This window comes from Polypterus senegalus, chromosome 3 (genome assembly GCF_016835505.1).
Source record: "Polypterus senegalus isolate Bchr_013 chromosome 3, ASM1683550v1, whole genome shotgun sequence".
In the NCBI taxonomy this organism is placed as follows: Eukaryota; Metazoa; Chordata; class Cladistia; order Polypteriformes; family Polypteridae; genus Polypterus; species Polypterus senegalus.
This window is the reverse complement of record NC_053156.1, coordinates 220,893,604-220,910,283: the sequence shown is the minus strand read 5'-3', so window position 1 is coordinate 220,910,283 and position 16,680 is coordinate 220,893,604. Positions and strand designations below refer to the sequence as shown.

The 16,680-nt window shown below is 37.7% G+C and overlaps 1 protein-coding gene across 2 annotated transcripts in view; it reads right to left on the bottom strand.

The window, feature by feature from the left end:
* slc16a4 (solute carrier family 16 member 4) overlaps positions 1 to 16,680 on the bottom strand; it is a 104,245-nt gene that overhangs the window by 63,061 nt on the left and 24,504 nt on the right. For both annotated transcript variants that reach the window (XM_039748534.1, XM_039748535.1), the window contains exon 6: positions 14,746 to 15,318. In XM_039748534.1, coding sequence (XP_039604468.1) covers positions 14,746 to 15,318 — 573 coding nt within the window. The remainder of the gene's footprint in view (positions 1 to 14,745; positions 15,319 to 16,680) is intronic.

Below are 16,680 nucleotides of genomic sequence, written 5' to 3'. Positions count from 1 at the left end.
AGAACATACACAGACATGGACCGCAATAGAAGTAAAATCCTGCAGCACTTCTTTGTATTCCTTGCTCTATGCTCCAATAAACACACGCTATAGGCAATACACTAATAACCCAATTGTGCTCCACTCACTTATAATATGGAACCAATGTAGAAAGCATTTTAAGACGGAGAAGCTTCTATTTGTGGCACCTCTGCAAGAGAACCACCTCTTTCAACCTTCACAAACATATGCAGTTTTTAATATCTGGAAAAAATTTGGAATTAACTTGCTTAGAGATCTTTATATAGACAATGTCTTTGCATCCTATGAACAATTACATTCCAAATTTAACATTCCAGCTACACATTTCTTTCACTATCTTCAAATCAAGAACTTTGTTAAACAGAACCTTCCAGATTTTCCTCATCTTGCACCCTCATCCATGCTGGAAAAAATATTGCTCAATCTCAAGGACTTAGACTCCATCTCTACAATATATAAAATCATTTTACAATCCCTCCCTTTCAAAGATCCAAGAGGACACTGGGAAAAAGATCTCTCAATTAATATATCAGAAAAGGAGTGGAAAGTAGCAATGCAGAGAATTCACTCGAGCTCCATATGCAAAGCATACAATTATACAACTTAAAATTATATATCAAGCACATCTGTCTCGACTAAAACTCTCCAAAGTGTTTCCAGGACATGATCCAACCTGCGAACGTTGCAGCCAAGTCCCAGCCTCACTAGGTCACATGTTCTGGGCCTGCACCAAATTAACATTATTCTGGACAAAAATTTTAATTACCTTTCAGACAGCCTTGGACTCACAATCCCTCCTAACCCATTAACAGCTGTGTTTGGGGTTCTTCCAGAGGGTTTAAATTGGAGAAAGACAAACAAATTGTGATTGCATTCACTACACTTTTGGCACGCAGACTTATTCTGATAAACTGGAAGAATCCAAACTCTCCTCTTTTAAGTCAGTGGGAAACCAATGTGTTATATTATTTGAAATTGGAAAAAATCAAATACTCAGAGGATCCGTAGAGACTTTTTTCAAAACATGGCAGGATCTAATCAGTAATATTTTAAAATAAGTTCATAAAGCACAGAGAATTTATTAATTTAGGTATGTTTACAAGCCTTTAATTTAATGCCGTTTGGCTTGCTCTCTCTCTCAGGGGTGGGGATCGATCTGTTCTTAACTCAATTTTTCTTTTTGTAAAAACTTGATTGCTTTGTATGGATTGTAATAAAATTAATAATAAAAAAAGGCGTATGATGAGTTGTATGACAGGCTGGACACTAAGGAAGGAGAAAAGGACCTGTACTGATTGGCAAGACAGAGGGACCAAGCTGAGAAAGATGTGCAGCAGGTTAAGGTGATAAAGGATAAAGATGGAAACACACTCAAAAGTGTGGAGAGTATGTTGAGCAGATTGAAAGAGTACTTTGAGAGGCTGATGAATGAAGAGAATGAGAGAGAGAAGAGGTTGGATGATGTGGAGATAGTGAATCAGGAAGTGCAACGGATTAGCAAGGAGGAAGTAAAAACAGCTATGAAGAGGATGAAAAATGGAAAGGCCGTTGGTCCAGATGACATACCTATGGAAGCATGGAGGTGTGTAGGAGCAATGACAGTGGAGTTTTTAACCAGAATGTTTTACGGAATCTTGGAAAGTGAGAGGATGCCTGTGGAGTGGAGAAAAAGTGTACTGGTGCCAATATTTAAGAATAAGGGGGATGTGCAGGACTGCAGTAACTATAGGGGAATAAAATTGATGAGCCACAGAATGAAGTTATGGTAAAGAGTAGTGGAAGCTAGGTTAAGAAGTGAGGTAATGATTAGTGAGCAGCAGCAGTATGGTTTCATGCCAAGAAAGAACACCACAGATGCAATGTTTGCTCTGAGGATGTTGATGGAGAAGTTTAGAGAAGGCCAGAAGGAGTCACATTGTGTCTTTGTGGACCTGGAGAAAACATATGACAGGGTGCCTCGAGAGGACCTATGGTATTGTATGAGGAAGTCGGGAGTGGCAGAGAAGTACGTAAGAGTTGTACAGGATATGTACGAGGGAAGTGTGACCGTGGTTTGGTCTGAGGTAGGAGTGAAGGATGCATTCAACTTGGAGGTGGGATTACATCAGGAATCGGCTCAGAGCCCTTATTTGCAATGGTGATGGACAGGTTGACGGTCGAGATTTGACAGGAGTCCCCGCGGACTATGATGTTTGCTGATGACATTGTGATCTGTAGCAATAGTAGAGAGCAGGTTGAGGAGACCCTGGAGGCGTGGAGATATGCTCTAGAGAGGAGAGGAATGAAGGTCAGTAGGAACAAGACAGAATACATGTGTGTAAATGAAAGGGAGTTCAGTGGAATGGTGAGGATGCAGGGAGTAGAGTTGGTGAAGGTGGATGAGTTGAAATACTTGGGATCAACAGTACAGAGTAATGGGGATTGTGGAAGAGAGGTGAAAAAGAGAGTGCAGGCAGGGTGCAATGGGTGGAGAAGAGTGTCAGGAGTAATTTGTGACAGACGAGTATCAGGAAGAGTGAAAGGGAAGGTCTACACGACGGTAGTGAGACCTGCTATGTTATAAGTTTTGGAGATGGTGGCACTGACCAAAAAGCAGGAGACAGAGCTGGAGGTGGCAGAGTTAAAGGTGCTAAGATTTGCATTGGGTGTGACAAGGATGGATAGGATTAGAAATGAGTACATTAGAGGGTCAGCTCTGGTTGGACGGTTGGGAGACAAAGTTAGAGAGGTGAGATTGCATTGGTTTGAGCATGTGCAGAGGAGAGATGCTAGGTATATTGGGAGAAGGATGCTAAGGATAGAGCTGCCAAGGAAGAGGAAAAGAGAAAGGCCTAAGCAAAGGTATATGGATGTGGTGAGAGAGGACATGCAGGTGATGGGTATAACAGAACAAGATGCAGAGGATAGAAAGATATGAAAGAAGATGATCCATTGTGGCAACCCCTTACAGGAGCAGCCGAAAGAAAAAGAAGAAGTGTACTGTTTGTACTGTATATAGGCATTTTGTTTAAATGTTGTCAGGTTTACATCCCAGCTTCACTTTGGGACTCATTTAGAAAACTTTGAAACTTTGAAAACCTACAAAACTCAAGTGTGAAAATATGCACACTACATTAAAAACAGGAAATATGTATTAACAAATAAAATTTATAAAAACTGGTAAATGCACATTTCTAAGAAATGTATACTTTATAAATCACAATCAGCAATGTGTATATAGTTGAATGTGCCTTAAATGCCACCTGGAAACAACTATATATGGAGCAGACTAATCAACCCTGTACATATGCAACAACAACGATGCTGAACTTCATTGGCTCATACAGCAACCTCCCACCTGATTCACTAAAAAATTGCTACCTGCATTCAAGAATATCTGGCTGCACTCCAAAAGTGAGAGCACAAGATCATGTAAATCATTAGAGTGTCTCTCGTTTGCAGTCTCAAGAGGTCAGAGAATGGCATAAGGTGCCAGTGTCTGAACAGGTAGCCGCTATTACCTGACACATGTAATAACAAGACTAAAGTTACAATGAATAGCACATGCCATATGAAAAACTGAGGGCTCAGCCAGTTACCTTACCAATAAGCCACCCACCATACTACCATCACATCTGCCTAAGTTAATTTGCCTAAAAATAAATGAGTCACGGTTTGACCCGGAGCACCGAGCCATAATGTTTGTCAACCTTATCCTGGCATCACAAATAACTTTAAATAAATGTCACTGCTCAGCAGCTTAATTATTGCTAGGTGCCCTTACTGCAATGTGTGCAGTAAATTACACCGATTATGTTAGGAGAAAAGGACAGTGGCTCAAATTGACTTTTAATGTTGGCAAACACATTATGTTTTATGTATATGCACCTACACCATGCAAAAACTGGATGTAACGCCTCACCAGTATGTTCATGAATGTATCATGCAATGTCATGCAATAAACTGAAATCCTGTCATCATTGCTTCTTGCCTTGTGTCTGATGCTACAGGGAAAGACTCCCCCTCAACCCTGATTTGTTTGGACTATGAACATACATAAAATGGATGTAAATACAAACATACATGTCTGGAGATGTGTTTTAATGTGTGTAAAACTATAAGTGTATAAGGTATTTGTATATTAGAAGTGTGGGTGTATTTGTCTTTGTACATACCTATACTTTTTGCATTGAATCCATGCATGCATTGTTATGAGAAACACCAGAAAAAGTGCTATATTAAATAAAAATTGACTGAAAATCTACATGACAGGCATGGGAGAACACAGTAGTTAGCACTCCTTCCATAGAAGCACTCCATAGAAAGAAAATCTGTATAAACTATGGCCATGGTTTGTGGAGTGTTTGCATATTCTCCCTGTATGCATGTGGACTTATTACAGATCCTTTGGTTTCCAAATACTAGAATGCTGGTTATCTTTTGACTCTAGAATGGCCAGTTGATGCTGCCAGAGTAAGCCTTGGCTTCTTGCTACCCTGTAATTTAAAAAACTGGTTTTAAAAATCGAATAGATGAAAATATTTATTTGTGTAAGCATGTGAAATTAATTTGTACATTGATATTACACATTGTCACAATCATATAATATATGATAGAAAATTGACAGCGGTTGTGTGTGACTTTGCAGTTATTTGGAATTCTTTGCCCGATGCAAGTTTCCCTATTGACACTTGATATTTCGAAGGCTTGCATCTGCCAGCCCACTCAAATTCCCCAGATCCCTGGCACTTATATTCCCATGCTAAGCCCCAACCCCCACCACAACAGTTTGACTATTTACTTGACGTATCAGAGGGATGCTTTGTTCCCCTCTGGCTTAATTAAATCTGCCAAAGTAAATGTTACACATGAGTTTGGCTGTCTGCTTGCTCTTTTTCCATTGAGCTGCCAAGAGAGACTTAATCTTTGGGGAAGGCTTGTTAATTGGAAGTAACTGCTAACTGAGCTCCTCCTGTAGGTTTCTTATATTTGTTTCTAGGAATTCTGAAGTCTAGCTGGAAGCAAATTGAAACTGACAAGAGCTGAAAAGTCATACCTACCACAATAAAGGCCGCATGATTTGGCCTCTTCATTGCATTTAACATGCTGAACGTGCAAGAAATAGTTTTCAGACCTCAAACTGAATAAATTCTCCCAGCATTGGCTGTGCTTAATAGAAGCATTTATTTCTATAGCACACATCTATAGTATGTCAAATATGAGGAATGCAAGGCAACTGCTCACTAATAATGAAAGTTCCTGGCAAAACTGGTTACACAGAGTGAAGAACAGTAAAAGTACAATACCATACCATCGTCTAAACCTGTTTAATCCGGTTTAAAAGCAGGATTGCAGGGAACTGGGGCCTATTCCAGCAAGTATACGGCACAAGGCAGGATTAATCTCAGTACTGACTGACAGCCAGCCTATCTCAGGGTGAACGCACACATTCACACTTGGGCGAATGAAAAGTCCAAAACTCCAAACAATTTTAAACTGTTTTAAAAGTCACACTGCTACTATCACAAGTACAAAGAAAACAACAGCCCCAAGTGCAGCTGTAAAAATTCTAGTCCCTAATGTACCAATACTTTGATGAGCGATATTCATGATATTCATACTCAGCTATACTTTGGACGAAAATATTTTCGTTATATTATTTGCATATTTGGGCTTAGGTTCATAATATTTAGAATGCTTAAATATTTATTATTTTTACCGTTAAGATTCCTACATTCTGGACGGGCGTCTTCAGTTCTTGTAGACTTAACCACAGGGAGCTCTGTTTTCTCTCACCATTACATTGCGAGTATGTTATGGTTCTTAATATGAACGTGAAAAACCGAACAATATTTTTATTATTAATGGTTAGGGACCCTGCGCATCAGTTGCCATTAAGAAAATGCGTTATACATTTTACTTGATTGGAAAATGTTGCGCAGCTTTTACTGCAGTAACAGGAACCTGGCTTTGTGTTTTTGATTTTTGTGGGTTATTGAAACCAGTCGTTAGTTTTCTCCGTACAGTTGTTTCCCACTCAGTACGTGGAGACCACGGTCACCTGTGAGCGCCTCAGCGACATCGTGGTGACGAAGCGGTCACCGCTTGTGTAGTCATGTAAATAGTTACTCGAGGCACTGCCGTGCGCGCCGTTGTTTAAGTAAAAGCTTTATATTTTGGGATTTGTTTTTGTTTGCGCGAAACTGAGTAGCACATGTACTACACCGAAGAAAAACAACCTTCGACGTGTCTTTAAAATGTGTCTACTGTATAATGAAAATGACAGAAACAAGCATCCACACCAGTTGCAGTCTCTTACCTTTGTTTTAGCATTATACACGTTAACCCCTGCCTTGTGCTTTATGCTGGGTCAAAAGCGATATTGGTTTATTAGCTCTGATATGAATAAAAAGTTCTAAAGAATGTTATAAATTGTTCACATACGGCGGTGAAAACACGTGGACGTCAAAATTTGTACAGGTTACAACTGCAACCGTATTCGAGTACCCGGATGTGCGCATGTGTCGGCCGTTGTCCAGTCCGAGAATAAATGAACCTTCTATCTATGCGCGCGCAGAGGACTGGAAAAGTGCAGTGGGTGTGTTAATCGATCACGCGAATCGAAATGATTGATAGAGTTCCGCTCTCAACTACCTGAACAGAATCTCTAACCCTATTGTATTCACAGATAGCAGAAACCGTAATAACCGATCGAGCAGAGTAAGAACATACTGTGTTTTACTTTATTGAATAACTCCTATTTTCGACTGCGAGTGCGCATCGAATTGCAACACTAGAGAGCGGGAAAGTATAGAGAGTGCGGCTGCGTGTATACGTAGATACGTGGAATACTTTTTACATCTATGTACACACGTTAATGTTTTTTGCCTTGTAAAGTCTTACGCGTGTGTGCGTTTGTTTGGATGTTGTGTGCCTTAGGGTTGCCCCGTTTCTTTAAAAAAATTTGGAAGGTTTCGCATGATTAAATGCTGTTCCACTCGCAGTTGCGGATTACTCCCCGCCCCGTGCTCACTTTACTGTGAAACGGGTTCTGCCATGAATATAGCGATCAGCTGCCTAGCAACAGCCACATGCGAGAGTGTCATTCCTTCACCAAATAACGCCGGGTGTGCAAAATGAAACGCTCCGACTGAGTCGGGGTTCTCTTACTGCCTGCTGCCCGCTTTTGTATGTAAACGAGAACATATTGCGAAAGAAGCAGTAAGATCAAAGCCCTGAGGAGGGAAACATAGCAAGTATAAGCATGCACCCTAACAAACCAGGCAAAATGGGCAAAAATATTGCCACAATCTCATCATCGAAGCCTAGCCTTGAGCCCCTGACCAGATCATCAGTCCCTATTCAAATCCAGTTGAAGACTGGGTTTCACACATACTGTCTTGATGCTAAGACATGGAGGACAGAGGGTTTGAAACAAAAAATAATTTGTAGTATTTGCTTCAAACCCATTCCCAATACATTATAAAACTATCTGGCAACGATCTTACAAATGGAGTAATCTGTGAATATTTCAGTTTAATATTCATTCATTTTTGCGGATTTACTAAACCTTTAGTTATGCTGAATGGGGGACATGGGGGAGTCCAGTTTTTGACAGGTGGAAGGACATTATAGATGTTAGTCTTTATTTATATCATTATGTTGAACAGTAGTCAGTGTTATAAAATAATGGGTTCACTTTTCACAATTTGCATATTCCAGTCTTAATTCCCCTAGCACTCTCTTTCATTTCTGAAAAGCACCTAGTCCCTGCTGCCGAAAGCCATTTAAAAGGTTTGATGTTTTTACCACTGTGCTTCATAGCCGACATTGTGCTATGTGTGTGATGAAATATGTTTAGCTTCCAACAGTCTTTAAATTCAGTGCATAGTTGAAGTAAATTACATCAGAGAATCTTTAGCCATATTGTCTTAAAATCTGATTTGTAGTCCTAACAAACTAACTTATGAATTATATTATTGTTATATTTAACTACGAGGTGTGGCAGAAAAGTAATGAGACTGGCAACACTGCAAGCAATCTGGCAACGCTGCGCTGTTGTCCTTGATAGAGCACGTGTATCAGTACCCTCCCATAGCTCAGTGCGAGTTTCAACTCCTTTCGTTAACTACGTGATTTTTGTGACTGCTATTAGCGAAGTTGTGTTTTTGGTTGTGCGTCACGCAAAATGGAACAGCGGAATTTGGAGCAACGTTGTGCCATTAAACGGCAAGTGTGACGTTTGAAAAGTTAAAACAGGCCTATGGGGAACATTCTTTATCCCGAGCTCAAGTTTTTCGTTGGCACAAATCATTTTTGGAAGGCAGAAAACACGTTGAAGATGAACACCGTTCAGGGAGGACTTCAACTTTGAAAACCAATGAAAACATCGAACGTGTGAGATCAGACCGTCGTTTAACAATAAGAATGTTGAGTGAACAAAACATCAAATTTTGACTGAACATTTGCACATGCGAAAGGTCTGTGCCAAAATGGTGCAGAAAAACTGCCCTCTCCATAACAGAATTTTTGACCTCAAAACGCATTCCTGTGGTTCCCCAGCCCCCTTATTCACCTGACCTCAGTCCGTGTGACTTTTTCCTTTTTCCTAAACTGAAAAATGTCCTCAAAGGACGTCATTTTGGGACTTTAGAAAACATCCAAAAGAGTGTAACGGACATGCTGAAGACCATACCGGTTGAAGACTTCCAGCGCTGCTACCAACAGTGGGAACAACGTCTCCATCGGTGTGTAGCTGCCCAAGGGAACTACTTTGAAGGGGATAACATTGATGTTTGAAAAAAATAAAAACTTTGGTAAAAAAAAAATCGGTCTCATTACTTTTCTGCCACACCTCGTATTTCACTGATGTCTTTATCCAAAGCAGTCTTGCAGGGTAAGCATATAGTACAATGTTTATACAATTAGGTATATATAAGTATTTGGATAGTAATACAGTTTTCATAATTTTTGGCTCTGTGCCACAGTGTATTTGCATTGAATCAATCAAGATGTGATTGAAGTGTAGACTTGCATTTTTAATTTAAGATGTTTAATAAAAACATTGTATGAGCCATTTAGAAAAGGTAGACATTTTTATCCATGGTCCACCCATTTTCAGGGGCTCAAAAGTATTTGGACAAACTAACATAATCATGAACATAATCATCATTTTCAACAATTGGTTGGAAATCACTTGCAGTCAATGACTGTCTAAAGTCTGGAACCCATGGCCTTCTCCAAGTGCTGGGCATCCACCCAACAAATACTTTGCCATGACTTTACTGCAGCAGTCTTGCAGGTGCTGCTTGTTTGTTGGACTTTCTGCCTTTAGTTTTGTCTTCAGCAAGGGAAACACATGTTCAGTTGGATCGAGGTCAGTTGATTGACTTGGTCATGGAAAAATATTCCACTTCTTGCCTTGAAAAGCACTTGGTTTGCTGTCACAGTATGTTTTCACTCATTGTCCATCTGTACTGTGAGGCATCATCCTATTAGTTTTGCAGCATTTGTGTGAATCTTAGCAGAAAGTATAGTTAGTTCTACAACACTTCAGAATTCATCCTGCAACTTTTGTCAGTAGTCATACCATCAATAAACACCAGTGGCTGACTACCAATGGCTGTCATGCATGCCCATGACATAACACTGCATCCACCATGTTTCACAGATGTGGTATACTACAGATACTGAGCTGATCCTTCCTTTCCCTGTTCCTTTCTTTTCCATCCATATTCTTCCCTATCTATCATTCTAGTACATATTGATCTTAATTTTATTTGTCTAAAGAAAACTGGACTAGTAAAAATGGCATTTTGTCTCAAATGTAATACGTTATGTTAAGAGCAGTATTTCTTATGAATCTATGTCTATTATTTCAACTTTCTATTGATGGACTCTAGCTGAGTTTTCAACCAACCTTAGTTGATTTTGGTATAGATTTTGACATCACCTTGGAGTGTTACAGCAAAAAAGGTGGGGACATGTATCATATCAAGCTTCCACTTTTACTTCAAATTATCCATCTGAAATGTGCAGCAAGTATAATTTGATATAATTAGAATGATGTATGCTTTGAATGGTTATGCAGATGTATGCAATTGTTTTACTATAGTTGAATAATTTACACCTTGATTTAGCAAGCATTTTCATTGGAATATTAAACCTTATATGAGGGGAGAGACAAAATGTCTTTCTAATGCAACCATTTAGAGACATGTTTTAAAACAAGAACATGGGCTAAAGATTTAGTGCATGGCTAATTTAAGTAACATCAGTTCAGCCACAGAGCAAATGGGCAACAGTAAGATGAGATTCAATGTCAATGTCAAAATTTAGCCCTTCAGCACCCTGATCACTAATTTGGATGCAGAAATGATACTTAGAAGTCAGCATCTGTTGAGGCTGACTCTGAAGAAGTTCAAGTTCAAAGTTTATTGTCATGTGCACAGTAAGGAAACATGTTTCCCTGTACAATGAAATTCTTTCTTTGCTGTCCACACCAAATGACAAAACCAACGTATAAAGGTAAACATAAATAATAAGTAGCAGATAGATAATAAGTAACAGAGGCAGCATAAAGTATAAAAACAGAATAGAAGTGTAAAGTGTAATTGTGCAGGTAGGTGTGTGATGGACAAGTCAAATACAGTTGTGTGAGGTACCATGGTCCTAGTCCTAGTTGTGAAAACCCTACATTTTAGGAAAATGTCATTCAAGCTTTCCAATATTGAGGCTAAAGTGGATATCCTGGCAGACAATGAAATGTCAACCCTTATTGCTACATGTGCACATTTTAATGATACCATTTTGCAGCAAGTTCAGGTATTAAAGAAGGTCTTCAAATCAGGAGAGATGGTCGTTTTCCTAAATGGCAGGGATCTTGTTTTTTAACCACAAGTTGGCAGAGAAATTACTTGCCTGAATGTTCAGAACACCATCTTGGCCAAGTCCTTGTGATCCAAAAATCATAGACTATCTTTAATCTCATATGTTATTCTTTTGTATCTCCTATGCTGTAGCTATTGAATCATGTAGCAAAATATAAATAAATTGATAACTGAAAAACAGAGAGCAGAATTAAAAAAAAGATATTCCATCAAAAGTGCAAAGATAATTTAATATAAAACATATTTATAGTTTAAAATGCTGTTTGCTACATATTCACTCACTTGGAAATAAATTTGCATTGGTGAAAAACATTATATTAAGTATGAAATCTAATCTTTGACTCCTTTCTGAACCACGCTCAATTCATTTCAGGCATATTGGCAAGAACACTGAATGGGTTTAAATATTTTCTTAAATCAAGCAATACTGGTTGAAGAATTGGCCTTGGAGTAAGTCTGTGTGATGAATGACATAATGCTTCTAAAAATGTAAATGAATTTACATCCTTTCAGATGCTTATATTAGATATAGGAAAGAGGCTATAATAACTGTAGTGCTAAATTGCATACCACCTAGGCTATATTCATTGTGCATAACTGAAGTTGGCAGCTTATTATCTGAACTAGCTATACATTTTGATCATGTAGTGTTAGTGGTTGATTTTAATATTCACATATATATGGAAAAACTGACACCATTAACAAATATTTTACACACTCGCTAAACCCAGTAGAGTTTGGCAGATTGCTAAAGGCCCAACTCATTATCATAATCATACATTGGATCTAATCATTACTTAGGTAGTTAAGACTTAAAATGTAAGAATTAAACTACTAAATAAAGTTGCCTCTGATCCTTACTTAATTATACTGGATTTGTTCTTGCCCTTTCTTACCAGTACAGACACAGATTAAAACAACAACAGTGTGACATCTAGATTGTGACTCTACAAACACTGTCTATATTGTAGGAAAGTCATACTTAATCATCAGCCAACACATAACTATAATGGCTCTCCAAAAAAGGCTTTCGATATAGTAACCCCCCTCAAAATAAGTGATTAGATCACATAGAAGCTGACCATGATTTAATGAGAGCTGTTAAATTTGAATGCTGGAAATTTGAGCATAGATGGAGAGCAACAAAACTACAGGTCTTCCAAAGATTGTGCATAGAGTGTGCACATGAAAAGTTTAAATTTTCTGCCCCACTGTGTCTGCTATTTCAGATGACAGCATAAATAATATTTGTATACTGATTAGACCAGGTCCAAAATTTGGTAAATGGCAATTCTGATTTGCCATGCAAAATTCTTATTATTCTTCTTCTGTACATTTGTAGTAAAAGTTTTATGAACTTCTTCACTAACAAAATTTATAATGTAAGATTCCTGATACAAAATCCTCTAACAAAATAAATAATCACTGTGTAAAATCAACACTGTCCTTGAATACATTGCCCTAATTATTTTTAGCTTGAAAACAGAACAAGATATCCACCCATCTATCCATCTTTTTAACCCACTTATCCAGGGAATGTCACGGTCACAAGGAAGCCTTAAGCTTATCCCTGCAAATGTGGGACACAAAGCAGTAACAATTCCTGGACAGGATGCCAGTCAAACATGAAATTATAACCTGCTCCTTTGACCCTGTCCCAAAAAACTAGCAAGAAACTGAAAAAAACTGGTAGTGAAAAATAAAAGAGCAATCAATTTTTTGAGTGCTACACCGATAAAAAAAAAACAATAAGATAATTTAAGAAACCCCAGGGACACAAAAGGAGAACTCAATGAAAAAGAGAAGGAAATAACAAATGAACTGAATGAAATATTTCACCGAACTGTTTGTAAAAGGAGAAACAAAAGCAATGTCCAATGCAGAAGTAAAAACAACCTCAAGAATTAATAAATTTTAAAATAGAAGAGTCAGATACAATTGAAGTCCTCATACGTTCAAGACTAATGAAGCCTCCAGACCTGACAAGATTTTATCAGTTTTATCATGCAATAGTATTAAGCATATTTCTGCACTCACTTGTGAAAGAAAAGTAGCTGAGGAATGGAAAGTTGCAAATGTGACTGCAGTCTCAAAGAAGGGGTACTAAATAGGTAATGGTAATTACAGCGCAATAAGTCTTACTTTGGTACTATGTAAAATTATGCAAACTATAATAAGAAATACATAAAAATAAATTAATAAAAATAAATAAAAAATGAATAACAGCCAACATGGATATATGAGAGGAAGATCTTGCCAAACCAAACTTATAGATTATTTTTTGAATAGGCAGCTGCAACAGTTGATAAAAAGCAAAGCATACAACATAATGTAACCAGATTTGAAAAAAAGCCTTAGATATAGTCGACACTGAAGATTAATTCTAAAAATTCTAAAACTAGAAGCTTCAGGCATCAGAGGTAACCTACACAACAGGATCTCAGGGTGGTTAACCAACAGGAGACAAAGAGTATAGATAAGAGGTGAATCTTCCACATGGAGTGTGGTCATCAGTAGAGTCCCTCAGGGGTCTGTCCTAGGTCCGCTACTTTTTCTGACTTATATTAGTGACATATGTTCCAGTATAGTTAGTAAACTTGAGTAATTCACAGATGGTACTAATATTGAAGGAATTAAAAACACTGAGGAGGCAGTAAAAACTATTCCAAAAAACTTGGACAAGCTTCAGAGCTGGGTGAACGTTTAGAAAATGCAGTTTAATGTAGAAATGTAAAAAGTGCTATACAAGAAAGTCAATTATAAATACAAGATGGGAGATGGCAGTCCTAAAAGAAGCAACTGGTGAAAGGGATTTGGGAGTTTATGGTGACATGTCATTTTCATAATTTAAGCAATGAGTAGAAGCTATTTAAAAGACAAATGAAATGTTAGGTTATATTATAAAAATTGTTGAATATAAATCGAGGGACATTATGCTTACATTATATGCAGTTCTGGCCTCCATGCTACAAGAAAGTCATAGCAGCCACCAGCGCTTGGTCATTCATAATCTGTCCGTCACAATGGTTGTAACACCTAACATCTAAAAGTTGCCATGTTGGATTTAACTGAGGCATCCATCCTTTGGACATTTTGTTTGAACCAAACTACTTGGATACAGATGGCCAAAACATCAGACACACTCAAGGCACTTCCCCCTGTTTCTATTGTACCAGAGACTATTGGCCTGAGGATGTGCTTTTTTCTGTGCATCGATAGCTTAATGTTTTAAAAAGTTCAATCAGTATTAACAGTCAAGCTAAGTGCTTCAGTATTCAAGTGTTGTGTTTTGTCTTTGCTTGTTTTGAGGCATGTGTGTGTTTTGCGATGAAGAAATCTGATCTCCTCTGCAGATACAAATTTCATGAGTACATTCTCGTATCCCTCAAATTAGAATCAAATAATCTTGAGCTGGTTAAAGAGTATAATTTAAAATATGCCCTAATATGTCTCCACTCTAGAGCAATTTGTGTAAAGAAATTTCCATATATTATAAATTTATTTCAGTTTGAGTTTATAGTGTGGCATTTTCCTATTCACACTTTCAACTGGGAAAGCTAGTAAATGTAAAATATCAAAATGGGGGCAAAAAATCAAGTAAGTAATTACTTTGATGATTTGGTGTATATCTGCCAAGATTTGCAGCTGTGCCCCCATCTTGGATGAAATCTTGAATAGTTTCTTTGTTACTATTCCTTCTGTATCATCCAACTAGAATTTAGTGATTTTAGCAAACAAATTAATGTAATTTAAATACAAACATTGGTTGTTAGGCAAGAGTCAAGATACAAACCAAATTCAGAACTACAAACTACTGTGAGGTCTACATGGAATAACTGAGAGAAACATTACTTACCAGCTACTGAGATAATAAAGGAGGCATCCATAGGGTCAATCCCAAGTGTTCTTGCTCTGGCTGATAGATGAAAATAAGGGATGAAGTAAGCAAGCTGGCTAAAGACCACTGACCAGGTGAAAATGCAGAAAAAGGGGTTCTTGAGAAGCGTCAGGTCAAGGATTTTCTTCTTTGAGGTGGCACTAGAAACTGGCTTTTCCTCATTAGAGCTCAGAAAGCTCTGCGGTTCCTTGGAAGCATCTCCTTGCTTGTTCAAGTGTAGTTTTTTCCTATCATTTTTTCCCTGCTCATTGATGCCTTTTGTCCAAGTCTTTGAAAAAGCTGAGGGACTACTGCCTCCCTGTATATGAAGCATCTCTGTCCTGGGAATGTTACCACAAGGAATGAAGATGTTACTGGCTGGCACACTGTTTGTCTTTGTGTTTTGATCCAAGCAGTTGTTAAAGTTCACCTGCTCTGTGGCAACTGCATTTGGTTCTGTGTGAAAGTCCTCTTGTTTAATATATATGGGATGTAACAGCATTCCTGTGGGCACCAAGTTCAGCATGAGTCCTCCAAAAATCAGTAAAGCACCTGGCACACAGAAAGATGAGCATTAACAAGCTGTGTTCCAATGAACACTTACTGTAATATAACAATCTACCTTGGTTTTAAGCCTAGCTATTTCTAATGTCCCCTAATCCCCTAATTCATATCTTAAATTACTGAAATTATTTGTTTGTTCCTCTTTCTCCCATTTTATTTTTCTCCTTTTTTCTCAATATAAACTACCCTTTGCCATTTGTAATATTCATGTTTGCTCTCCAGATTGCTCCTTTGCTGCTGAATTGTTTTATTTGTCTTTACAAGACACTCACTTATCTGATGAGCTTTTTTAGTTATTGTGTTAGGCTTATCTGCATCTAGTTACAGAACTCTCCCTTTTAACATTTTGGTTCAAATGTAAATATAATTTTATTTTCTTTTAAATCTATAAAATCCTCAACCATTTGATAGTTGTTAATTTGTGCTATTGCAAAGTCCAAAACCTTACAAAGCCACTAATTAGTAAGTATTTATTTAATGAATTAATATATTAACATCCTTACTGTTACATTTTTCCTCAAAAAAAAATGTAAAAAGCGTCATATTTTTTGGCTTGAAAATTTATATTTTTATTAAATCTCATCTTTCTACTATAAAACAAGCAACACACTAAAAGTTCAAAGTCAGAAGTGTAAAACAATGATACCAATAATAGTAATGATGTATAATAATAATAATAATAATATTAAATGAATGATAATCTCTATATATAATCCTCATTTGGATCTTGATCTTTGTTTGTCCGCGAATGAATTAGAAGAAGAACCACTAGATGGCAGTAGAGAGACAGCTAAAATATAGGCATTGCATTAAGAATCTCCTCCAGGCTTACAGTCAACCCTCGTTTATCGCGGTTAATCCATTCCAGACTCTGCCGCGATAAATGAATTTCCGCGAAGTAGGATTCTTTATTTATAAATCGAATATTTTCGCAGTTAGAGCATAGAAAACCTGTTTACGACCTTCTAAATACAGTAATCCCTCCTCGATCGCGGGGGTTGCGTTCCAGACCCCCCCGCGATAGGTGAAAATCCGCGAAGTAGAAACCATATGTTTGTATGGTTATTTTTATATATTTTAAGCCCTTATAAACTCTCCCACACTGTTAACATTATTAGAGCCCTCTAGACATGAAATAACACCCTTTAGTCAAACGTTTAAACTGTGCTTCATTACAAGACAGAGATGGCAGTTCTTTCTCACAATTAAAATAATGCAAACATATTTTATCTTCAAAGGAGCACCGTGAAGAGCAGATAATGTCAGAGAGAGCTCGCTAAGAAAAGCAAACAATCAAAAAATCAATACGTGCTTTTAAGTATACAGAAGCACCGTGATAAAGCGGCATTT